Source organism: Lytechinus variegatus, chromosome 4, assembly GCF_018143015.1.
Source record: "Lytechinus variegatus isolate NC3 chromosome 4, Lvar_3.0, whole genome shotgun sequence".
NCBI lineage: Eukaryota > Metazoa > Echinodermata > Echinoidea > Temnopleuroida > Toxopneustidae > Lytechinus > Lytechinus variegatus.
This window is the reverse complement of record NC_054743.1, coordinates 66,038,721-66,066,300: the sequence shown is the minus strand read 5'-3', so window position 1 is coordinate 66,066,300 and position 27,580 is coordinate 66,038,721. Positions and strand designations below refer to the sequence as shown.

General features: G+C 34.8%; 1 protein-coding gene across 1 annotated transcript in view; it reads right to left on the bottom strand.

Annotated features, from left to right (window-relative positions):
• Positions 1–10,893: 10,893 nt before the first annotated feature.
• LOC121413170 overlaps positions 10,894–27,580 on the bottom strand; it is a 32,766-nt gene continuing 16,079 nt past the window's right edge. Inside the window, exon 5 of the mRNA XM_041605933.1 lies at positions 10,894–11,115. Within this exon, the coding sequence (XP_041461867.1) occupies positions 10,894–11,115 (222 nt within the window). The remainder of the gene's footprint in view (positions 11,116–27,580) is intronic.

Here is a 27,580-nt window from a genome sequence, read left to right as displayed (position 1 = left end):
GAACAACATACTAAAAGTCCAAAAAAATCCAAGCAGTGGAAATTTATGAAATTTGCATATTATGCAAATTAGCCATAAAAAGTTAGAAAAATAAGGAAAATAGTCCAAAAATTACAAATAAAGTGTCCAAAACAATTTTATTTGAGCGAAAATTCATGATAAATAACTTTAATCAATGTTTTTAATCAAAAGTGCAAAAAATATCTACCTCATTTGCATAATATGCAAATAAGCATTCTTGCATGGAAAAATTGTCAAGATATTGTGAGTTTTCTCTCATTAACTGCTTGAAAATTTCAATAATGTTGAAATTTACATGCTGCTATCACTAAGGACGTTTTATAGATTTATATTTAGCTTAGTGTCTGTAGTGTCATTTGCATATTATGCAAATAAGTATGTAAAAAATATTCAAGAAAAGACACTGGTGATCAGTCAGACCGCAGGTCACTATGCTAATGAGCAAAAAGGCCAGATTCATCCAAATCATCTTGTGGCTGAATCCTCCTCCTTGCAAAATCTCGCGATTCATGAGATTTTCTTTCTCTAAGAATTTACCTGTTTTAACCTCAAGTTAAATGAAATATTACTGTACCATCAGATAGAGTAAATGTTACTCTTTCATATTGGTTATTTATTTTGTATTCAATATTTTGTTAAATAAGTAAATTTTGGGCCTGAAAATGTGCCTCAAAACTGAATTTTCTTCCTCTGTTTTCTTTTGCAAATTGTGCAAAACTTTTTATTTTGAGCCTCAATGATATTTATATCACCATAAAGCTGAACTTCTGTACTTTCTAGCAATGCCACTCTTGATATGCGGCACCTTTTAATCGGGTCAAGATCACACTTTTCCCACCAAGGTACAAGACAAGATTTCTGAAATTTTGGACTTGCATGAAATCCAGAATTCTGATTGGCTGGATAAGATTCTCAGAACAACAGGCGCGGGGTATTTGAGGAGATTACCACATGGGAAGTGTGACCCTCCCATGAACCCAGGCACTGGAACCGTTGGAATTTGGCAGTGGGTGGTCTGTTTGACCAATCAGAGTGCAGTATTCTTGTTTTCAAGCTGCTTTATGTACTTGGCAAATGAAAAGTGTGATCCTGACCCGATTAAACCAAATCTTATTTTGAAACCTATATCATTTTAATGCATACATATTCAGCTTTATCATGATCTAAAAATCATTTGGGCTCAAACAAAAATAAAGTGTGAAAATAGCATCTTTTGTCAGGTGAAAATAATTATTTTGTAGCATATTTTAGATCAAAATTTTAACCTATATTACAAACTCTTTAAATTAATTCAAACACATGACCTGAAAGAATGATTCTTCTTTACAATGATACCAAATTCATTGAATTCGATGCACAAATAGAGCAGCAATAACCGAATGAAAAGAGGTGTTTTGGTCCGCATCAAGCTCATTAAATATGCAAAACATCTCAAGTCATGAATATCACTTGGATGAAAGAAGCCACTTTCTTGGGACCTGCCGTCTGAGTGTGATACATTCCTCAAAAAATGCAGGTACATTATCTATCGAAATTTGAATATGGCAATGCCTTAAGTTACATGAAGTTAAAACCATATTGAAAGTCATTAAATAGACAAGCATGGGAAAATCACAAAATTTGCATTTTATGCAAATTAGCCATAACAATTTGCAAATGAGGAAAATAATCCCAAATTTGGAAATCAAGTGCGGAAAACATTACGAAACTTTCCCGTTTGATTCTCGACCGCACTTCAGACTGCAAACTGCGGTCGGATACCCCGTTTTTCGTTTGGAAACTCTCAAACAACATTTCCAACTCCGATAAACCCATCTTGGCCAGGTAATCCCCTTGTCTCAATTTCACCACCACAGGCCAGCCAAACGAGCGTTGAGCCAAGGACGAAATGATAAACAACAGCTGTGCTATTACGTAAGACTTGTCTGCCTGTAGAAGGATCTTCGGAATGAAATTATTGTATTCGATATTAATCACGTTTTCAAAGGCATATTACATTCAGACATCCAATACTAGTCCATTTTCAATTTCGAACGAAGAAAATCGACCTCGAAATAAGGAAAGTAAGCGGAATAAAAATTACGGTATGCTTAGCATGCAAGGACCGCGATGCATCCCATATAGTTTCTGTCCGTCCAGCAAGAAAATATGGGATGCATGCCGTTCACTCACGCAATGATACAGTCTTAACGAAAGAAAGAAAGGAAGGAAGGAAGGAAGAGAGAGAGAGAGAAAGAAAGAAAGAAAGAAAGGAAGGAAGAAAAAGTTTCTATCAACGCGTGTATACATGGAACTCCATGCACTCACCATTGCAATCCATCGTGTGTGGCCCCCTGCTGTGACCGTTGATGCTGGGGTGTATTATCTTCGGACCGAGGTCAAGAAACAGGTGTTTCTATACTTAAATTTCATGCTTGAGGGCAATAGGGTTTGTAGCACTGGGAGAAGTGATTTGATGATAAGGGAAATTGGGGTATACTGCTCTTAAAAGCAAGATTTTCGTCATGCAATATAAATTGAACGGAAGTTCATGATCATCTTTACAAATTTAATAATTCTTCAAATAAAAAATAATGTAAATAAATCTACATCATAATTATGAGCATCCTTGTAGGAAAAGAACAAACCAGAAATTTTTATTTTTCTCACACAAACAGTTAAACCCTCATTCCACAGAGACCAAGACCTCTGAAAGACTGCTGTAAGACCATAAAACTTGCTTGATCTTTCAACGAACTTTTAAAGATCTCTGATGTCTTTCACGATTCCTGATAGATCTTTCAATGGTCTTTGTGGTCCCACTGAGTCCAAAACTTTTTGAAACGGTTCAAAACAGTTTTTCAGCGGTCTTACAGGAAAATTGTTTTTGCTGGTCTTTCATTTTGTCTTTCAATGAACTTTCAAAGTTCTTATTAGTCTTTCTATGATCTTTCGGCAGTCTCTCGATATTTTTTTAGAGATTACTGTAAGACTCATGAGAGATCATTGAAAAATCGTCGAAAGATAATTGAAAGACCAGGCAAAGTCTATGGAAAGAATTCTGAAGGATCACTTGATGCATAAACATATCTGAAAGACCATTGAAAGATCTCTATAGGACAGGTGTCTTTTAGAGTTCTTCGAGGGGTCTTTCTGAGCCATTCCACAGAATTGACAAAATTCAGTGATCTTGGAGACTGCTGCATAAGACCTTGCCAATTTTTGGTCTTTGAAAGGCCCTTCAAAGGTCTCCCCTCTGTGGATCTAGATCAATATATGACTACTAAGAATGCCTAGTACATTAATTATCAGCTTAATATCTGAAGTGGAATGTACATATTATGCAAAGAAGCATCCGGCATGTTATAAATAATCAAGAAAACTTGTGATATTTTCCTCTAAAATTCCACGTAGATTATATATATATGTAACCTTGATGACCTTGCTTGGTTATTGACTTTTTTCATGAGCAGTTACCACCGGAGTAGATACCCCACTCATATTGTGCAAAGATGAGTCAGTTCTACATGGGTCCCACTGTTTGAATGCTTCATATTTCTACCCTTGTTCTCTCCTTGACTTGGTAGAGTCTTTGCGTTTCTTGCTAGTATAGTCCACGCTATCATGCTCCTTGATTGTCAAGTGATCAGTACAAGATGTCACAACCAGTACAAATAAAAGCTCGTTAGCTTTGAATATTTGTTCCTTGTAGCACACCACTTGTCTTGGTGGTGAATATGAGTAACTTCCTTGGATCACGAGATCCCTGGGCATGGTTTATAAGTACCCTACAAATGAGCATTTGCCCATACGAGCGACATGAAAGCCATTCATAAAGTCATGATAAAGGCTTAAAGTGTATATAGACATCTTTTCAGATACAGGAATCATGATTAGACGTCCTTGCTGAATCCAGTTGCTGCTTCAGGATGAAGCATCCGTTTTCTGTTCTTTCCTCTTTGATGAATCTCCTAAGGATGGCAACTATCTCCATATATTATAGCAATAGTTTCTAAGCAAATCGTATGCAAATAATATCAATTTCCTGATATTTATGGCAAATGGAAATTCCTCAGTGAGACAATGAACAACCAAGTAGACGTTAACAGATGAAGGACTAAGCCAACGGAACACCATTAACATCACCATCAAATACCATCCAACATTGATTAAACAGTGTGTACCCATTCCAGGATTTGTTTGCCACTTTGTGTTACTCATTGGTATACCGTGAGGGTATACAGAGGAATAAACCTTTCAGAAATTATGGTACGACTAAGAATGTCTTCTGGAGGAATGCTGAATTTCATAGTGTCATGCAGATGTACTTTGGACAATCATACAACTCTCTGTACATACTGAAATCCGACAAGTCGAGCATAGGAGATTGAATGTCAATCAAGAGGACTTTGACAAGAACCAAACCATTACCCTTGTCTTCTTCCGACACAAGTCGCCTCAATGAGACACTGGACATAAATTGTGTCGGAAGAAAAGTTTTATAGGAAGGCTTGCGCATGTTGAGCTCCTAAAGCATCAGTAAGGTGAAGCTCAGAATAGCTACAATGCATTAGAGGACCATAGAATGGTTTGTAGACAAGCCTATAGTACATTATTTGTTGACCGGATTGGCAATGATCCAGGCTGTAACAACTAGCATGTTGGAAGCCCTTAATATCATGGAAGACATTGGAAGACAACAGATTTTTTAGTCTTAGTATTTACCACTGATCATGATATGGATGACGCTGCTCTGCAAGTCCTGGAACCCTGTTCTGACCCAGACATGGCCAGAAAACATTATTTTTTAGTCAAGCGGGTGTAGCCAAACTACTGAAGAAATTGTTAAAGAAAACAATCTGCATGAAGCTACTAGGCCAGATGGAATCTCTGTTACACTTCTTAATGAGACTACTCATCAGATCTCACCTGCCATAAGTTTGCTTTTCTTGGCCTCCCTTCTGTCGTTCCCATCCATATAAGAAAGGGATGTCAGCTCTAACAAACTACTCACCAATTTCAAATAATGTGCTTTGTTCTTGCCAATTGCATCATTTTGTCAGACTAACAACATGGCTTTAGGACGTGAAGAGCACATTTCCAGTATTTCCCTTAAATACAAATTATATTAGGATAAATATGCATGCTTAGTGATAGCAGCATAATGATTTGAACAACAGTCAATGTGAGAAAATCAAAATTTCTTGACATTTTCCATATATGGATACCTATTTGCATAATATGCAAATGAGGCAGATTTGCTAGCTTTTTAAAATAAAAACATTGTACTTATTTATTCATCATTAAAATTTTGTTCAAATTAATTGCTTTTGACATTTAATAATATAATCTTTGGATTATTTTCCTTATTTCCTATTTTTAATGGCTAATTTGCATAATATGCAAATTAATTTTCAGGCATTGTGATGAATTCTCATGCTTAGTGATAGTAGCATATAAATGTCTACATAAATCAAATGTTTTCAAGCAGTCTATATGAGAACAATTACAATATCTTTAATTTTTTCCATATAAGGATGCTTATTTGCATAATATGCAAATTAGGTAGATTTGTTTGCGCTTTTGAATAAAAACATTGAATACAGTTATTTATCATTACTTTTCGCTCAAATTAAATTATTTTTGGACGCTTAATTTGTAATCTTTGGACTATTTTCCTCATTTTTCTAACTTTTTATGGCTAATTTGCATAATATGCAAATTTCATAAATTTCCACTGCTTGGATTTTTTGGGACTTTTAGTATGTTGTTAAGGGGACCTTCCTGGAAAGCATTGCAGTGGAAAATCAAGTGTTGCAATTAGTGGCGGGTCAGCCCCCTATTCTGGCTAGATTGACTGGACTATTAAAAATTGTGCAGAAGTAGGCTCAAAACTTGATTAAATAATATGGTGCAAGTAAAAGATGGCGTTCGAAGGCGGAAACTAATGAAAATAATGCACAATTGGCAGAGGCTTTTTACTGACCTTCCTTTTCAGCCCTCTATTGACCTGTATCATGGTCAGCAGTTTCTCAACTGCTCTGAGTCTTGGTGCTGTTATCTTTGACACGTCCTCAGGTATGTGTCATGTCGATAGTTCAAGCCTGCCTTATGTAATTGTTGAAGAGACGCAGCTTGTACTTAAAAGGGATGATAATCAATTCATCTTTGAATGCTTAGTCGTCGAGGCTGATACCGAATTAGCCCGAACTGGTATCCCTTTCTTAGAGGTGAATGATATCTCTGTTCGTCCTTCTTGGCGTTCGGTCACGATTGCTAATGGGTCCTCTTACACCTATGGCCCAGCGGCGGCCCCTGCGCATTTCGATACAGCGCTCTCAGTTGTCGTCTCGTCAGTCGTTCCTCCCATGATCGCTCGTACTCGGCCAGGTCTCCCTTTCAGCTTGAGATTGGGACCCCCTCATGGACGCCCCCCGGACAACATCTATAACCGCTACCCATGATTGATTCTCTAGACTTTTGGGACCATTTTATTCCCATGTACCATGATGGATGAACTATGGACTCTTAGCCTTTACCCAAGATGCTTCTGTTTTTGCAAATACTGGACGGCTTAATTTGTTGTCATAAATTTTGATGTCATCATGGACACTTTTTTTTGGTCGAAATTTCATCTCATTGATATTAGTGTATACTTGATGGCCTTATGTATTTGTTTAAATGTTTTTATACTCTTGTTTGTATGGACTACTTGTTTGGGGTTTAGAATAATTAGAATAATGCTAATTAAACGTCGTTATATGAATATGGTTTTCTTATTCATGTATTATTGTATATTTAGTATTTCGTGTTGTGATGTACTACTTAAACTGATTTGATTGCTCCATGTAATTATGAGACATGCGTCTGATCTCGTATGTAGTGTGATTTTTAACAGGTGCTTGCTATTCATGGGTATGAGTGTGTTTTGATAAATGTCTGTTTTTCCTTTGTTTTTGCTGAAATTTTTGGTGCATATGATTGTTTCATTTATTTGAACTTTACCTGTATATAGCATTACAATGACATTGTTGTATGAAACATGTATTTTGCATTGATCAGCTTTTATTGTCGTACCCCCCAAGTTTATTGCCCTTAATTTTTTTTGGTATGGTCAGGATTGCTATTTTGACAGCTATATGATGCTCGCTATTTATGCATTGTTTATTGTGAATTGCTTGGGACTATAGTTTTAAATATTTTTCTTTTGGCTGATGGTTTATTGAGAGTGGTCATTTTGCATATTACTCTATCAGTTAATAACTATTTTTATGTAATTTATCAGCTGTCCAAGTTAGATAGACTTCTGTCTTATTACTTATCTGTGTATTTTTTTCATGTTGCAGGTAGGGAATTATGTACATATGTGTGTATGTTTGGTGATTTATACTTATTCATCATTTTTATATACATGTCAAACGTTGCAGTCCATTCATGATTTTATGGATGATTTTATTTGACTTGTATATATGTTACGGCATTTGGTAAGTTTTGGACTTATTACTATAATTATGTTTAGAGATTGATAGAAAGCAGTTTGCATGCCACTTGCACAGTTTGTATTCCAAGGATTTGTATAAAGAAAATGCTTACTTTCTTGATTTTAGTTCATGGTATCGAGACACTTATATTTTGCCTTGAGCGTTTTACAAACAACTTTGGCTGATTTATATGGGTAATGTTTTGCATTGGTGGAAATTGATTTTTATCATAGTTGCTGTATTTACATAGCTTCTTCATTGTTTAAAGAAGTAGGCTTTTATTTAGTTCCCTATTAAGTTAAAGAGAAAGAAAAAAAAGGTTGTCATTGTAAGCTGTTATCTGTCTATGACAAGTGTATTTTGATGGGATAATTATACTAGTAGGTGAAGAAAGTAATTATGGTGTTATTTCTCAATTGGGTTGTATGTAGTGTATGTTGGTGAACTTGTATATACATTGTAGTTGATGATAGTTACAGTTAATTTGTATTAGTGGTAAGACAATGATTAGTTATAGTGATACATGTACTTTGAATTATCAATAAGACAGTCATTATTTATGTAAGTGAACTGGTATGTACACTATGTACAGTTAGTAATAGTGTTACAGGCACTTTGAGTAATTGAGACAATGATTATTAGCAGAGTCAAAATATTTACTGTTGAGCATTTTTCTTTTAAATTTAGTGGAATTTGTATGAAGATCAGTTTGCATCACTGTTACTATTAATGTTTAAATAGTTGTATTGCTTTATATTTTAACAGTTGAGTTGTGTTTTTTTAGGCTTAAATGTGATTATATGGTTTAAACGTGATTTTGCGGTTAACAAGCTACTTGGATGTCAGATGAGTAACTGCAGTAATTTAGAAAGTTAATAGAAGAGAAAGTTAAAGAAGTTAGTAGAGGGAAAGAAAAAGTGGTCACGCCATTGTGGATTGCTGCCCTCTGTCGGGCTATGGTGTATATGTTACACATGGTCTCACGGGCTTAATCACTAGTGGCAGGCACTAGATATTCATTCGAGCCAACCCATTGCTATTTTTTTATTTTGATATGGCTGATTGACAAAGTGTATGCATATGATTGTCCATCTAACACTGATTCTATTTTTGGTAATTACTGAACTTCCTTTTCCCTAATTGGGAAGAAATATCACCAATTTTGGACTATATTTTGACTGGCGGAAGGATTACGGCTATTTTGCTGTTTGAGTTGATGAATCTGCTCCCCCCGACGGTGTCTTCAAACACGCCAATTTATTTTTAAAATGAGCCGGTCGAGGGACCCTTTTCTCGTAAGATATGGATTGCCAGATATAAATCCTACCCACTGGTAGTAAACATTCGACCCCCGAATTTCATCCTTATTTTTTATGAATTTTTAAAGTGCCAATTTAACACATGAGTCTATGGGGAATGAATTAGGCCCGTGAGACCTATTATAACCTTGACCATAGCCTATTACATGGGGAATTCCTTAGTGGATGAAATACCTGCCCAACTCTTCAGTAGCAGATTGTTTTTACTAGTAGACATGTTTCAATCATCAAGAGGTCCAAAAACTGAACTTCATGGCTATACAAGGCTACATAGGGGGTACTACAGGTACAATGTAACAAGTTGTTATTAGTAACTAACTCTGTGTTTGTGTACCTAGGCTAGGCTAGGCTGTGTAGGCTGTGCGTGTGTTGTGCACTGGGTTGCTTGCATGTTGTCGTGTGTTTTCGTATACCGACGAGCGCTGCTGTAAACCGTGTATTGCACCCATCACGAGATAAAGTACACATTAGATAGGCCTTGCATCAATTGCGCTTGTGAAATTGGTTCATGGGGAAGGGAATGAGAAGAGAAAACTTTAGAATTTGGCTGAAGAGTGGTGGATTCAAGAGGGAGGGGGGGGGGGGGGTAGAGAAAAGCATAGTTAGTATGTGGGGGGACTGAGAATGATTTCTACTGCTATCTTGTTCAACTTTTACTGACTTCTAGCCAGACTAGCCCCCATCCATCATGTCCATTTAGAAAACAAGCCATCTAACCCCCTGTCTCTTCCTCTTACACCCTGGCTTGGGCCCTTGTCATAGGAAGATGTGAATGTATAGTATGCTTGATTGTTGATTCTCATTTCTTGTTATTGTTATCTAATTAAACTCATGTGAATCTGGTATTTATATTGTGGACAGATCTTGAATTCAGATATGCACACTAGATCATATCTACAATTTACATTATAGGATTTGGGCCCTACATTGCATCCATTGTTGAGCTACATATAGGCATGTAGGATGTGTGTAAATCCATAGGGCACTAGACATTAGGAGTAACATTAGAAATGGTCATTACATAACACATCTGTATATTTAATGCATTTCTTTGTGATAAAGTGAGTGTACAGATGTTAAAGAAAAGCCAGGAAGGTAAATTAAAAAGAAACCTTCACGTGCCATACATTACAGGTCTCACGGGCCTAATCACTAGTGGCAGGCACTAGATATTCATTCGAGCCAACCCATTGCTATTTTTTTTATTTTGATATAGCTGATTGACAAAGTGTATGCATATGATTGTCCATCTAACACTGATTCTATTTTTGGTAATTACTGAACTTCCTTTTCCCTAATTGGGAAGAAATATCACCAATATTGGACTATATTTTGACTGGCGGAAGCATTACGGCTATTTTGCTGTTTGAGTTGATGAATCTGCTCCCCCCGACGGTGTCTTCAAACACGCCAATTTATTTTTAAAATGAGCCGGTCGAGGGACCCTTTTCTGGTCAGATATGGATTGCCAGATATACTGTAAATCCTATCCACTGGTAGTAATCTTCGACCCCCGAATTTCATCCTTATTTTTTATAAATTTTTAAAAGTGCCAATTTAACACATGAGTCTATGGGGAATGAATTAGGCCTGTGAGACCACATGCGAATCGTTGTCATCAGCCCTTATCCGGCCAGCTCTGTGTAGAGGTACATTGTCATTAAAATATGAACCATAAAGATTATTGTGATTGACGCTTTATCATTTAATGGTGCATATTATTTGCTCTGTGAAACAAAAAAAATCATCGTTAAACGTAGTGCAGAGTTTTTAGGCATAAATAATAAAAATAGAAATTTATCTTCGTCAAGACAATTCTCCATTGTCATTAAAATATGATCCATAAAAATTATTGTGATTGACGCTTTATCATTTAATGGTGCATATTATTTGTTATGTGAAACAAAAAAAAATCATCGTGAAACGTAGTGCAGGGTATTTAGGCATAAATAATAAAAATAGAAATTTATCTTCGTCAAGACAATTCTCCATAAAGGGCAGATAGCCGCAGTGGTGATTACTATTATTATTGGTCATAATATGTAATTATTTTTTACAATGATGATAACATAAACTTTGATTGACATCACTTCTTATTTGTTACATGTATATGAAGAAGAAATCATCGTTCTACGTACCCTTGTATTAGTGGCATTAAGAGCAAGCATCGAGTAAAACACATCATGCATATGTCCATCCGCTGGGTTGACAGGCATAGTGATCGTCACAGATCTCAGGGTGTTTGAAGAGCACATAAATTCAGCCAGGTCCTCTGAAGCATTCCGTCCACACGGCTTTTCAATTTCCAGATTTTCCTAGTATGCACAGTATTTATGAGAAAACTTAAAGTTATATATGTAGAGACAATCAAAGATAAATTTCATTTGATAGTTCAATATCATATATAGTTCTAATTTAACTCATTGTATCGCGTGTCCTTCATGAATATTTTACCAAAATCAATGCGAATGAAATATATTAAAAAACTATCAGTGGCTAAAAGGACAAAACAATAACAATGATAATAGTAATAATTATCTAAACATCCCCAAATCCTCGAATGATTATTATTTGAAATATTTTCTTTTCCCAGTTCTGTATTTATGAGAAAACTTAAAGTTATATATGTAGAGACAATCAAAGATAAATTTCATTTGATAGTTCAATATCATATATAGTTCTAATTTAACTCATTGTATCGCGTGTCCTTCATGAATATTTTACCAAAATCAATGCGAATGAAATATATTAAAAAACTATCAGTGGCTAAAAGGACAAAACAATAACAATGATAATAGTAATAATAATCTAAACATCCCCAAATCCTCGAATGATTATTATTTGAAATATTTTCTTTTCCCAGTTCTTCTGATAAAGTGGTAAAATAGGAGATCAAAGATGAAAATTTTGAAACCTAATGCAGCATCGAACCTATTTGTTTGAAATTTTATTTTTCTAGTAACTCTTGGGTAAGGGACTTTTGTAGACAAAAAGGCGCCCTTTCACACGGTGCAAAAATTGTAATTTGAATGATGATTCCTGTTGAAAAAAAATCTAATGACGATTTTTTAGCATGTGTGAAACCAAACTAGAATCACGAACGATAATCACAACCACAAATTCAAATTCTACTCCGGAGGTGAATTCCAGTTAAGTTCACTCAAATTACTTTACGAATTTTACGTCTTAACGGGTCTTGAGGGGCGGACTGTTACACCCACAAATGTAATAATCGCCCACAAATGTAATAACGCCCACAAATGTAATAACGCCCACAAATGTAATAACGCCCACAAATGTAATAATTTTTGATCGCCCAGAAATGTAATAATGACTTTACCCACAAATGTAATAAATTTGAAGGGATTTTTTGACGAATCCGTTCTAAACTAAAATCCTATAGGAATGCATTCATATAGCACAAAAGTGCAAAGTCTTTCTTGGAGATAAGTCCAAAGTCTTTTTTCCAGACCCGGTTGTTTCAAAAACTAGTATATAAGTCCAAAGTCTTTTTTCCAGACCGAGTTTTTTTATTGTTATAAGAGTCCAAAGTCTTTTTTCCAGACCCTGTTGATTCAAAAATTATTGTATAAGTCCAAAGTCTTTTTTTCAAGACCTGGTTGATTAAAAAATTGTAATATCAGTCCAAAGTCTTTTTCCAGACCCGGTTAATTCAAAAATTATAATATCAGTCCAAAGTCTTTTTTCCAGACCCGGTTAATTAAAAAATTACAATATCAGTCCAAAGTCTTCCAGACCCAGTTGTTTTAAAAGTTATTATATAAGTCCAAAGTCTTTTTTCCAGACCTGTTTATTTCAAAAATTATAATATGGGTCCAAACTAACATACGATAATGATATTCTAGTGGAATAAAAATGAGAATCGAGCATAGTCTTTTCCCCAGACCCAGTTATTTAAAACTTGTGGAATCAGGCAAAAAGTAACCCAACACTCTTATTAATGTTTAATAACATGGAAATATAGCATAGTCTTTCATCCATACCAAGATCTTTCAAATAACACATGATGAATAATAATAATAAAATAGTAATAATAAAAAAAGAAAAGAAAACAAAGACCCACGATTCTATTTATGCTGAGTAATATGGAGATATAGCAGGGTCTTTCCTCCAGACCCATTTATAAAAATCATAAAATCACAACAACAACCAACAACAAAACAAAGACACTGTAATCTTATCAACATTGAATAGCATGGAAATATGGTGAAGTCTTTCTCCAGACTCAATTATTTCAAAATAACAAAATTATTTTAAGACAACAGAATCTAAGACCCAACTATCTTTCAAACTAATAACCTTAAATAAATAAAAGTTTAGAGAGTTTTCTTTATTCCAGACCTTGTCATTTTCAAATATAAGATAAATGAAATCTTCATAACTAAGACTCAATCTTATTCTCGTGCCTGTTCAACATGAATGAGATGATTGTGGGAGTATTTCATCAACATTTATGTCCGACCTTGATGTTGATTGGCTAAGATGCAGTGCTTCCATGGTTAGTGTTAGATAAAATGGGACTTGTCGGATTAAACGTCAGACAACTCCTTTCATGAAATGCACCCCGGGCTCTAAGTTTTGATGTTTTTTATTAATTATAAATTTCTTTGCCTGGAAGAAAAAGTGAATGTTTAAATACATTATATATTACATTACATAAATTTTAATTTTAAATGTTTGTTTTGTTGTTCTGTGTTTTTGTCTCGCCTGCGAAGCAGAGTGAGACTATAGGCGCCGCTTTTCCGACGGCGACGGCGGCGGCGTCAACATCAAATCTTAACCTGAGGTTAAGTTTTTGAAATGACGTCATAACTTATGGACCTAGTTAATAAAACTTGGCCATAAGGTTAATCAAGTATTACTGAACATCCTTTTAGAGTTTCATGTCACATGACCAAGGTCAAAGGTCATTTAGGGTCAATGAACTTAGACCATGTTGGAGGGATCAACATCGAAATCTTAACCTGAGGTTAAGTTTTTGAAATGTCATCATAACTTAGAAAATATATGGACCTAGTAAATGAAACTTGGACATAAGGTTAATCAAGTATCACTGAACATCCTGCACGAGTTTCACGTCACATGACCGAGGTCAAAGGTCATTTAGGGTCAATGAACTTTGGCCGAATTGCGGATATCTGTTGAATTCCCATCATAACTTTGACAGTTTATGGATCTGATTCATGAAACTTGGACATAATAGTAATCAAGCATCACTGAACATTTTGTGCAAGTTTCAGGTCTCATGATTAAGGTCAAAGGTCATTTAGGGTCAATGAACTTTGGCCGAATTGGGGGTATCTGTTGAATTACCATCATAACTTTGAAAGTTTATTGGTCTAGTTCATTAAACTTGGATATTATAGTAATCAAGTATCTCTGAACATCCTGTGCACGTTTCAGGTCACATGACCAAGGTCAAAGGTCAATGAACTTTGGCCGAACTGGGTGTATCTGTTGAATTACCATCATAACTTTGAAAGTTTATGGATCTGATTCATGAAACTTGTACATAAGAGTAATCAAGTATCACTGAACATCCTGTGCGAGTTTCAGGTCACATGATCAAGGTCACAGGTCATGTAAGGTCAATGAACTTCGGCCATGTTGGGGTTTTTTGTTGAATAACCATCATATCTCTGTAAGTTTATTGGTCTAGTTCATAAAAAGTAGACATAAGAGTAACCATGTATTACTGAACATCTTGTGCGAGTTAGAGTAGTATTCAAAGTCAGCACTGCTGCTATATTGAACTGCGTGGTGCAGGTGAGACGGCCAGAGGCATTCCACTTGTTTTTTAATAAGCTGGTCTGGTCAATTTAAGTATGCGTTATCACAAGGGTTTTATAGTTTGGAGGATGTTGGGGTCAGGGTGACCAGATCTCACAAAATGAAATACGGGACAATTGACAAACAATTAAAGATCAACAAAGAAGCCCTCACACAGTGCTAGACTTGTGGAAAATAAAAAGAATTGGAAGGGAGGGTGAACGAAAGAATGATGGAGAGAAAGAAAAGAGATGAATTGAGAAGGAAAGAAAATGAAGGAAAACAGAAAAAATAACATAAAGTTAGAATAAAAGAAGGATGAAAGAAAGAATAAGAGATAAAAAGACCTTTCTGTCATTCTTTGAAATGAATACAGAAAGAAAGGAAGAGAAGATGAAGAAATGTGTGAAAGACGAAATAAAGGAGAGAATTAAATGGAAAACTAAGAAAAAAGAGGAGAGAGAGAATGAAGGAAAGAAATATGTTTCTTTCATTCTTTGAAAGAAAGAAGAGAACAGAAACGGAGGGATGAAGGAAGGAAGGAATGGAAAGAAAAAAAGGAAGGAAGAGAGAAGGAAACCAAGGTAATTAAGGAAAGAAAGAATGAAGGAAATAAAAAAAGGAAATTTGATAAAAAAGTAAAGTAAGAGAAAGAAGTAAAGAAAGAAAAGTTAACAGAGACAGAGAAAAAAAGGAAGGATAGGATAGAAAAGAAAAAAATGGAAAAACGTTCAAACTTCAAGCAAAAAAAAATCCAATCATCTAATAAAAATCATAATGTCATTGGGTGTTTTTTATGCATTTTAAAAATTTCAAAAAGTAGAATGTTTTAGAAATGAATAAATTTCAAAGTGAAACATATTGTCAAACTTAAATAAATTAGAGTAAACATCGCATCATCGTACACACCAAGACTCAAAACGAGAGCTGAAACAACTAGATCTATGAAAAGTCAAGTTGTTCCTCCGATTACATCTCCAAATAATTAATCTGAGAATCCATAATATAATTATAAGAATTTCCCGCCGATTTTGTGATTATTTTGGTGGACAAACTTTTTATCATGCGATTGTTTGCACCATTGAGAATTTGCTCCGATCCTACATGCATACCTATAGTAGCCTGCCACACACAGGCAGGAGGCCAGTTCATTTGCAATGCATTGGGTTAGCAAGAAAATCACCGCAGAACTTGCAAAAGTTTACATTTACCGATTTAATTGTTGTCTCTGCTTCGTGATCTGTTGGTTATTGAATGAAAATTTGTCACTTTTAAATGTATTAACTACATTTTGTGCAATAATCTGAAATACGGGACAAATAGGCGTCCCGGGAAGGGTTTGTCGGGACACCGGGACAAAGGAGCAAAATACGGGACAATCCCCGGAAATACGGGACGTCTGGTCACCCTGGTTGGGGTCTAAGTTTTAAGATTAATGTTTCGCTTAATTTGTATTTTTAAGAGAACTGGGTGAGGGGTAAAGACATTACTCTAAGCCCAAGCATTTATACTGGGTTTAATTTTGAAGATTGGTCTTAGCTGTGATTTTTTTTCAATATTTGTTTATCTTTTAAATAACCGGGTCTTGAAGAAAGACTAAGCATAATACTCGTCTTATTCCACAAGAATAAGAATATGACAAAGTCTTATGTTTTTAAAGCCTGTGTATAGCTTTGGTAAAGGGTCAATAATGTGATTGATAATCGAATATCATCTAATATGACAGTCTTACTGAAGCGTAGAGACCGTTAGATATTTTTCCAACTGCACTTCTCTGAGAAAATTTCAAATATTCAAATCTTGGATATATAACGCCCTCTCTCAGCGATGCTTGTTTTAAATTAAAAAATGGGCATTCAAGCACTTATCTTATAAATTTAGTGATTAGATATCCAAAAGTTACAGACAAAGAACATATCTTGAAAGTTTCAGCCCATTCCATGATTTGGAATAGGATTTAATTGAAAGACAAAAACACACAGATATTTTAATTTGATCGGGTGACCCGATCAAGTTAAATTTCCATGTAAAATCGCAAAATTTATCCTGTAAAACACATTTTCATTTCATATCCTCCACATCATAACTGTTATAGGGCATTTCCATTTATATTAGCTAGCAATGAATTGGAATAGTGATAGGTGCATTTTGGTGGATTTACCAAAACTATACACAAGCTTTAAGATTGGTTAAATAATTTTTAAATGACTGGGTCTGGAATAAAGACAACGCTCTAAACATGTGCTTTTCTGCATGCATGGTGTTAATTTGGAGGATTGTTGGTTCTTAGATTCGTTGTTGGGGGTTGGGTTTTATTGATTTTTTATTCTTGAAATAATTGTGTCTGGAGGAAAGTCGATCTTCGACAATTGGTCTACGTGTTATTCCACAGTAATCAGATAATTGGGTCTTCGTTTTGGAATATTTGTAAAAACTATTTCATTTTTTCAAATAATAACCAAGTCTGGAGGAAGGATGTTTGCTTTACCCATGCATTATTGCAATGTTTTGTTGGGGTCTTAGTATTATTAAAAAAACTGGGTGTGGGGTAAAGACATATTTCTTTACTGGGTGTAACTTTTTAAATAGCCGGGTCTGGAGAAAAGAGTACGTTTTAAAACTCGCGTTATTCCACAAGAATAAGAATATGATAAGGTCTTATGTTAGAAGATTTTTTGCGCATTTATTTTGATGATTAGGTCTGGACCAAAGACAACGCTCTAAACTTCTTTTTAAAACATTTCTTAGGTTGAAGGATTGTTTGGTCTTAGATTTTGATTTTTTATTATTACTATTAGCGTAATTTTGGAAAATAAAACTGGGTCGGGCTGAAAGACTACGCTACATGTATATGTCCATGTTATCGAGCATTAATAAGATTATGGGGTCTTTATACTGTTTTGAAAATGTACATGTAATTCATAATTTTGAATAACTGGGTTTGGAGGAAAGACTATGCTATATTTTCATGGAATTGAACATTACCAAGAGTGGAGGATTTTTTTTCAATCATTTCTTATTTTGAATTTTTGTTTCTTTTCCTCTTTCAGAGGTACTTTATTCTTCATATTCCTTTCTCATTTTAACAATTTCTTTCGTAACACAGAGCGTATAGAGTTACATAACAAGTTGCATATAAACATGTACATGTAATAGACATCAACTGTTTAAATAAGCTAACTTGTAATAGAAATGAAATTTGTAAGGTTAAAGCTCTTCGAACATTTCAATTAAATGAACATTGGATTTAAATCTCCATTTTACATAAAAAAGTATCTCTTTCTTGAACTCATACCAAATTGAATATATATTAAAAGCTCTTCCTTGCATTTTATACAAGACATATGATTTGTATATTGCGTACTGTGCAAATATCATAAACAAATTAACTAAAGTAAACTTGCGATCGTGAATTTTATATCCAATGAACAACGTCATTTCGTCAATAGGAATTGTGATTTTAAACATAAATTGCAGAGAGTTCTTTATCTTTTTCCAAAAATCAGCAACAGGGTTACATTCTAACATAATATGAACAAAAGTTTCGTTTGCTTCACAGAACATACAAGATGTGTCATTAGCTAATTTCCAGCGACATAAATTGAATTTAAAGGGTAATAAATTATGAAGCATTTTCAAGTTGTATTGTCGAATCTTGTTATACTTTAAATACTTAAGTTTGAAATTAAAAACATTTTGCCATTCAAAGTTTACTGGTAATCCTAATTTGGATTGCCAGTATTGTATAATATGTGGATCGGACTTTTTGGGGGTTATGAGTAAATCATAAAAATCTTTTGATTTCATATTCTTTAAATTTACGATATCTCCTCCCCTAATTTCAAAAAGATCTTCTGGAAGCTTTTGAGATAAGGTGTCACATTTGTCAGTCCATTCAGCTGGGACAGCTCTTTTTAGCTTTGAACATTCAAATTCAACTAAAAGAGATTTACATGCTACTGTTTCAAAAATTTCTTCGGAAGGTTTCCAGGCATGATTACGTAATAATTGGTGAACATAAAATATATTTCGGTCGAACCACCTGTTGAAATATAAAAGGTTTCTTTCAAATTTTATATGACTGTTATACCATAAAATTTCGTGTTTTATACTATTAATATTATGATAGTCAGTAAAACGTATGTCATACCATGAACATAATAGATCTGTATAAAAGGATGGAATTTGCTTTTTCATACATACAATTAACATATCTTTTTTTGAACAATTGAAACGAAGACACAAGGGCATCGGTCCTATCTTTGCTATCCAAAATTTAAACAAGTACATCCATGGTTGATCATCGTATTTTAAATATTTTGAAATCCACGAAAGTTTTAATGAAGATAATTTTGAATTTAAGTCTATCATATCTAATCCTCCTTTATGAAATGAATTAATACAAACATTTCGTTTTATCTTTTCTTTTTTCGAGCCCCAAATAAACGTATACATCATTTTCTCTAATTCACGTACCAGGTTGTTTGGTACGTGTATTACAGTTGCAGGGTAAACAATTTGTGATATTATCAAAGATTTAAGTATTACTATTTTGCCATATATAGTTAAATTTCTCATTTTCCAGATGTTCATTATAGATTGAATTTTAACTATCTTTGTATCCCAATTCATTTTTTCTTTCTTACGTTTATCTGTACCTACAAAAATTCCAAGGTATTTCACTGGATCATTTGTCCATTGTATATCTCTTAAGGTTTCATCTTGAGGGAAGATGGACATTGCATGAGTTTTTGTTAAATTAAGTTTAGGGCCTGCAATTTCTCCAAATTGCCTTATATCTTCTATCGCAATATTACCAGAATTAACAGAACTCACAAAAATTGCTGCATCATCAGCTAACTGTGATATTTTTATTTCTTTTTCTGAACAATGGGTTCCATTTTCTCCTGGAATAATTATTCCTTCAATATTATCGTTTTGTTTTATTTTCCTTGCCATAACATCGGCAATTAATAAAACAGTGAGGCTGAGAGTGGACAGCCTTGTCTTACACCTTGTTGTATTTTGAAATTTTGTGACATCCAACCGTTATTAATCACTCTTCCGGCAGCATCATTATACAAAACTTTAATCCAATTAATAAATGTGACATCCAACCGTTATTAATCACTCTTCCGGAAGCATCATTATACAAAACTTTAATCCAATTAATAAATGAATCCTTGAATTTTAATTTGTGTAATAACTGAAATAAAAATTGATGGTTAACATTATCAAAAGCTTTTTTGAAATCTAAAAAATGAAATAACCTGGAAGATTTAGGTGCGAACAAAGATCAATTACATCTTCAACTAAACGAACATTTTCTGAAGCTGAACGTAGTTTGAGATAACCAGTTTGATCCATAGAAATTATTTTATCGATAACACGCTGAAGACGTGAACAAATGACTTTGGCTGCAATTTTGTAATCGATGTTTAGAAGTGATATAGGACGCCAATTGTCAAGTAAACCTCTATCACCTTTTTTATGTAACAATATTAAAATACCTTGCTTTTGAGATTCTGACAACTTATTCTTTATGTAGCCTTCATTCAAACTATTGATAACCATATATTTTATATCTTGCCAAAAACATTGATAAAACTCTGCTGATAGTCCGTCACTACCTGGAGTTTTATTACCTTTCATTGACTTCAATGCTTTGTAACATTCGGATTCCGTAAGTAAACCTTCGCAAAGGTCAGCTTCTTCTTCCGACAGGGTAGTAAACTCAACATCACTGAGATAATCATATATTTCTGTTGCAAGAACATTATTCTTATTTGAATATAGATTTTGGCAGTATTCATAGATTTCTTTTAAAATGGCTTCTTCATCAAAAATGACATCTTTTTCCCGTTTCAAAAAGTCTAGATGTTTCTTTATACCATTCCTTTTTTCCAAGTTGAGAAAATATTTTGATGATTTTTCGCCTTCTTCCATCCATTTTTCACGGGATCTCACAAAGGCACCTTTACATTTATCTTCAATTAATTTATCAATCTGCTTAGTAACATCATTAAGTTCAGTAAGATTACTGTCACTCGGGTGAGCATCATTTGCTTTCCAAAGGATTTCATGTTTACTTTGCAAAATATGATATATTTGGTTTTTTTCATTCTGTATTGTCTTTGAGTATTTTATTGAATATTCTTTGATCTTAATCTTGCATAAATCCCATAACATTTGATCATTATAGTTTTTATATTCTAGTTTTACTTTCTTTATGATATTTCTGATTGTTTGTTTAAATATGTCGTCTCTAAGAAGTGAGTTGTTAAATTTCCATACACCCTTACCCTTGACTTAAGATGAAATTGTAAGTTTTAAGGACACAGCATTGTGATCACATTTCAGAATGGGTCTTATATCTGCGGAATGTACAAATGAACATAAATCATATGAAATTAACCAATAGTCTAATCGGGAATAATAACCAAGTAAGTATTGCCGCCAAGTAAATTGTTTGAGTGAAGGGTGACATTTTCTCCAGATGTCTACTAAGTTCAACTTTTTACATATATTTTGCAACAGGTCATTAGGTTTATATGCATAACTAATTCCTTGGGTGTCCATACATGAACTTTGAACTGAATTCCAGTCTCCACCCAATAATAACAAATCTTCTTTATGTATGTGTGCTTTAAGCCATGAAAGTAAACCTCTGAAAAAATAGACTTTTCCGATGATTTTGTCGGAGCATAAACATTTACAATAAAATAAAACTTATTGCTGTAAGATAATCGAATACCGATCACACGACCACCGGGTTGTCTAATACATTCTATGATATCTATAGGTAAACCATCCTTATTCCAATTAAAACACCCTTTGAATGGTTGGTACCGTTGTTAAAAAATATTGAACATTTTCTTTCTGTATTTAATATTGGTTCAAGGTCCTTGGTTATAAAAGTTTCTTGCATCAAAACAATATCGTATTTTTGAAAACCTAACCATTTGAATATTTTATCTCGTTTCTTTTTATTTCGTATTCCTCTCACATTGACCGAAATCAAATGTAGAACTTTTGAGTTAATAGCTATGTTATTAGGGTTGAGTATTCAGGTGTTTTTCATTCGTTTCCATCGTTCGTTTCCATCAATTTATCTTCCTGTGTTTGATCTTTCTTTCCTTTTCCGCTTCGGAGGTTTTTTGTTGGATTTTTTCGGTGTTGGTGTTTCAGGTGAGAAAGGCGATTGAAACTGGTCTGCCTCGCTCGATGTCTCGTCTCCTGAGTCGCATTCATTTGCTACGTCTGTTGTGTTGTATTGCTCATCAGACTGTGACGGTGTGTGTGTACGAAGAAATCCTGTGATGTGTGGTTGACGTTGTTTGCGAGAAGGTGACGATGCGTCAGCTTGTTGTGTATGCCTCTGTGGTGTATGCATTCTCTCCTTCGGGCGAGCCCCATTGGCGGTTGCGGCGTGATCACGTGATGTGGGTCCAGATTTCATGGCGTTCTCACGGGGTTCACGATCGGCTGTGGTGTTACGTAACTCGCTGGATGTGGCTGTGTTTACGTTTGCTGTGCAAGTGCTGCTTACGTGGCCGGTCTGTTTACAGTTTCTACATTTCACGCTGTTGGTGCATTGTGACGAATGGTGTCCGTTTTCGAGGCATCTTGAGCAAATTGACACTCTCTCAGGTTGTCCAATATGGAAGACTCTGGCTCGAAATAGGTTAGCAACCACGATAGATCTGGGGAGGGGTTGGGAGGGTGGGTCTATGAAACACACTCGATCCCCGTTCAGACAGTCTATCAGTTTACCATTCACTCTCAGTTTCTGACGAATTATTTCACCTCTTATTTGACATTTCATGTTTTGTAGTGTTGATTTGATAAGTTCATCTCCTACTGATAGAGGAATGTCCTTTATAAGTACACGAGTCAAGTTCTCATTCTTGGCCTTAGTATAAGGGTTTGTATCATATACTCGGATTGTGGTGTTTCTTATCACTAATCCACTTGATATGAGGCTAACTCTCGCTTCATGACTGTTTACATAATTTCTCCACAGGTTACCAATGCGTTGTACCCCCGTTATAACATGATGATCAATTGAACGAGACAATGCTAGATACAACTCCTCACCTGTAATGTTTGTATCTGTCCTTGGTACGTCCCGTGCCTGTATAAATACGGGTTTAGGTCCCTATGGTGATGTAAACGTGGCAGAGTTGGGAGTTGCCATGTCAGAATACATTGTTTCTCGCTAGAAAATCGAAATATCCTTTAGCTGCGAGTTGTTATGCTATATCCAAAAGTATCTCGAAACCACAAAACTCAGTTAAAATATCCAAATTCCGATTAAATCCACAAAGTTAGCTAAAAATTCCGGGAGATATCCGATTCAACGTCGTGACGCTTCACGGACATGCGCAGACATCTCTTATTTTGAAATAATCTGGTATGGATGAATGTCTACACTTTATTTTCATGTTATTCAACATCAATAGATTGTTTGGTCTTTTTTTAAAAGATTTGATGAATATTTTAAATGACCTGGAGAAATGTCTTTGCGCTATATGAATGCATTAATATAGGGTTTAGTTTTTAGTTTTAAGTAACCAGGTCAAGATTACACTTGATTCTCAATTTACTCTTAGCGCATATATTCACAATAATACACCAAATAAGTTGAAACAACTACAGACATTAATTCCACCAGTCTTCATTAACTGGGTCTGGAAAAAGACTAAGCTCGATTCTCATTTTTATTCCACTGGAATATCATTATCGTATCTTAGTTTGGACTTATATTATAATTTTTGAAATACCCGGGTCTGAAAAAAGACTTTGGACATAACATATAATTTGTTTAACACCTGGATCTGGAAAAAAGACTTTGGAACTATATTTCAATTTTTGAATTAACCGGGTCTGGAAAAAAGACTACGCTTAATTCTCAATTTACTCTTAGCGCATGTATTCACAATAATACACCAAATAAGTTGAAACAACTACAGACATTAATTCCACCAGTCTTCATTAACTGGGTCTGGAGAAAAGACTAAGCTCGATTCTCATTTTTATTCCACTGGAATATCGTTATTGTATCTTAGTTTAGACTTATATTGTAATTTTTTAATTAACCGGCTCTGGAAAAAAGACTGCACTTTTGTGCTATATGAAGACATTAGGGTTTAAGTTATAAGTTTTAAGTAACCAGGTCTGGAGAAAAGACAACGTTGATTCTCGATTTACTCTTATCGCATATACTCACAATATAAGCCATATAAGTTGAAATAACAACAAAGACATTAATTCTACCTGTCTTAATTAACTTGGTCTGAAGAAAAGACTACGCTCGATTCTCATTTTTATTCCACTGGAATATCATTATCGTATCTTAGTTTGGACTTATATTATAATTTTTGAAATAACCGGGTCTGAAAAAAGACTTTGAACATAACATATAATTTGTTTAACACCTGGGTCTGGAAAAAGACTTTGGACTTATATAATAATATTCTAAACAACCGGGTCTGGAAAAAAGACTTTGGACTTATATAATAGTTTTTGAAACAACCTGGTCTGGAAAAAGACTTTAGACTTATCTCCAACAAAGACTCTGCACTTTGTGCTATATGAACGCATTACTATAGGATTTTAGTTTAGAACGGATTCGCAAAAAATCCCTTTTTTTAATTACATTTGTGGGTAAAGTCATTATTAAATTTGTGGGCGATCAAAAATTATTACATTTGTGGGTAAAGTGCATTATTACATTTGTGGGTGAAATTATTACATTTGTGGGTAAAGTGTTATTACATTTGTGGGCGTTATTACATCTGTGGGTGCAACAGGGGCATTATGGCCCCACGGGAGAATTGGGGTTAACTCATCCAGTGGCCATGTACATTGCATTGTATTACCCGTTGTGAGATTTATGTTTTCTATTGGCAATTGTCTGTTCCCTCGGTTTCTTATCTTCCTATATCTTGTATACCTCTGACTAATCGATTTGTTTTTATCCCACTGCTCTCTCACATTCTCTCTTCAGACTCCTCCTTCTTTTATCTCTCCGAACTACCACACTCTTTCTTAATTATATTAATTTTCTCCCGAATCTCTTTCTCGGTCATTGCTTTGTTTTCTCCTCTCTACTTTTCTCTTGTAAAGCGCTCATTCTATTCAATTTAACATTTAATTGTAATACGTATTTGGAATTTCTTGCAGGCCACCTATTGTGTAAACATTATTACTAAATTTCAGAATTTCTGCTATCGTAATAACGTTTTGTATTTTAATCATTTGATATAAGACTCTGTAAATCATTTTGTATCTGCTTGCTTGAGATTACGATGATGAATAAATAAATACCATTATTAAGATGGCCGCCAGTAACTGAAACTGGATATTACTCACCCATTTTCAACCCTAGAATCCTACTGCGGTTCATATTCCATGGTCCAGTGGGTAAACGTATTCATTGATACAAGTTAGAGTAAATATTAGCACTCCACGGTACCAGGAAAATCCAAGATGGCGCCCAAATGGCTGTCGAAGGCTAAAAAAAACCACAATTCATCTATAACTTAAGTGGCTTTAATTTGGTCTAAATTCAATGGTTCTAATGGTGAAGAAGTACATCGGGACAAGTTACAACGACAGCTAGTGGTCTGGTGTGTCCAAAAATCCAAGATGACTTCCAAAAATGGCGTAAAAATGCTTGCTACATAAAAATCCCAACATATAAAGTTTTTCAATATTCGGGAATATGATTTTTACGCCTATACCATGGTTAAATGGGTAAAATAATGCATTGGGATAAGTAACAGGGACGTAGGGTGGTCAAGTATGTCCTAAAGTCCACGATGACTTAAAATAACAGTATAATTAGCCGCTGGTATTTACAAATGGACATAGTTCATGTAGTATCCGTCAAGGGCATGTGATTTTGATGTGTATACCATGGTTTTAAAAGTCAGAAAATTAGTAACAAGGACTGACAGTGGTCCAGTATGTCGAAATTCCAAGATGGCTTCCAAAAATCGGAATCTAAAATTGCTACTGCTACTTTAAAAATATACATAGTTCATTTAAAATCCACCAAGGAGATGTTATTTCGGTGTTCACACTATGGTTTCATGGTTAAGATAATAAGTTTGGACTGGTTACATTGATATGCAGTTGTCCAGTTTGCCTACAAATTCAAGAGGGTTTACAAAAAAGGCATCTATAACGACTCATATCACTCCATCATGGCCAGAGTTCTATATACAATATCTATCTGAAAAAAAATAATATTTGTGTCAAAACTGTGGTCTGAAGGGTCAAATAATACATTTGGACAAACAGCAAGGCTGGTTAGCATTATATTTTGTCAAAAAGTCCATCCTGGATTCTAAAATTTCATCTAAATGGGTGCTGTTACCAACTCATGAAATATGATAACTTATTACCATGTATTTTAGTGTAGGCACAAAGATTATTTCTCACAGGTATAGTAGCTGTTTGAGCTTTATCCCTTTGGAAGTAACAGCAGTCACTTTGGAACCCATTTTTGAAGCCAACTTGGATTTTAAGGCAAAAAGGATAACTGCATGTCATAGTAACCAGTCCTAAAGTATTTTTTGACCATTGGAACCCTGATGTAGACACCAAAATGATATCCCCAAGTAACAACAGTCAATTTACACCCATTTGTTTTTAAGGTCACCTAATTGGATTTCAAACATACAGACAGCTGAGTGGTCTTGTAACTTACACTAGTGTATTACTTGACCCTCAGTTTAAATCACTGCTTAGACACCAAACTTATATTCCATAGACAGATATTGATAAACTATGTCCTTCATAAGTAACATCAGACATTTTTTTACTCCTTTTTTGGAAGCCATCTTCGAATGTTTGTCATACTACACCACTGACCGTCATTGTCACCTGTCATAATACATCACTTGACCCTTGAAACCATATTTTAGACACCGAAATCAAACCTTTCACAGGCCGATATGAAATTAACTATGTCCGCTTTAAGTAGCAGCAGTCAATTAAGAATCAATCTTTGGAAGCCAACATAGATAGAAATACCAGACCACTGACTGTCCTTGTAAACTTGCCCTAATATATCAACTGAACCTTGAAACCAGTGGTTTAGACACCAAAAATCACATCTCCCAGGCCGATATGAAATGGGTTATGTCCGCTTCAAGTATTAGTAGGTTATTTCAGAATTAATTTTTGGATATACCAGACCACTGACCCCCCGCCTCCTCCTTTGTTACTTGCACCAATGTATCATTCGACCCATTTAACCATGGTATAGATACGAAAATCATATACGTATCTGGATATTGAGCAAACTATGTCATTTCTTTGTAAGTAGCAACAACAATTTTAGATCCCATTTTTGGAAGCCACCTTGGATTTTGAACATACTGGACCACTGACTGTCCTTGTCACTTGTCCCAGTGTCTTATTTGACCATTGAAACCATGGTTTAGAAACCAAAATCATATCTCCCAGGTGGATATGATATGAGTTATGCCCATTTTAAGTATTAACAGCCATTTGAAACTCATTTTTTGGGAGCCATCTTGTATTTTTGACACCACCTTGGATTTCTTGACACACCAGACCACTGGATGTCCTTGTAACTTGTTCCAAAGTACTACTTCACCCTAAAAAACATTGAACAAAAAACAAATTTAAGCCATTTAGATAAATTGTGGATTTTAGCATACGGCAGCCATTTTGGGATTTGCCAGGTACACTAAAGGCTTATAATTCACCTTTTTACCCCCTAGACCATGGAATATGAATCGAAATAGGATTCTAGGGTGGACGGTGAGTCAGTTGTATCAATTTTCAGTGAATGGCGGCCATCTTGGACGCCATGCGGACCCGAATACTGATTTGGTAGAATTTTAGTTATTCCTGGGGGTGTTTCATGAAAGGACTTGTCAGACAATTTATCCGACAAGTACCAGTTTATTCGACAGTTACCATAGGAACAGTGCCTCTCAGCCAATCAGAATC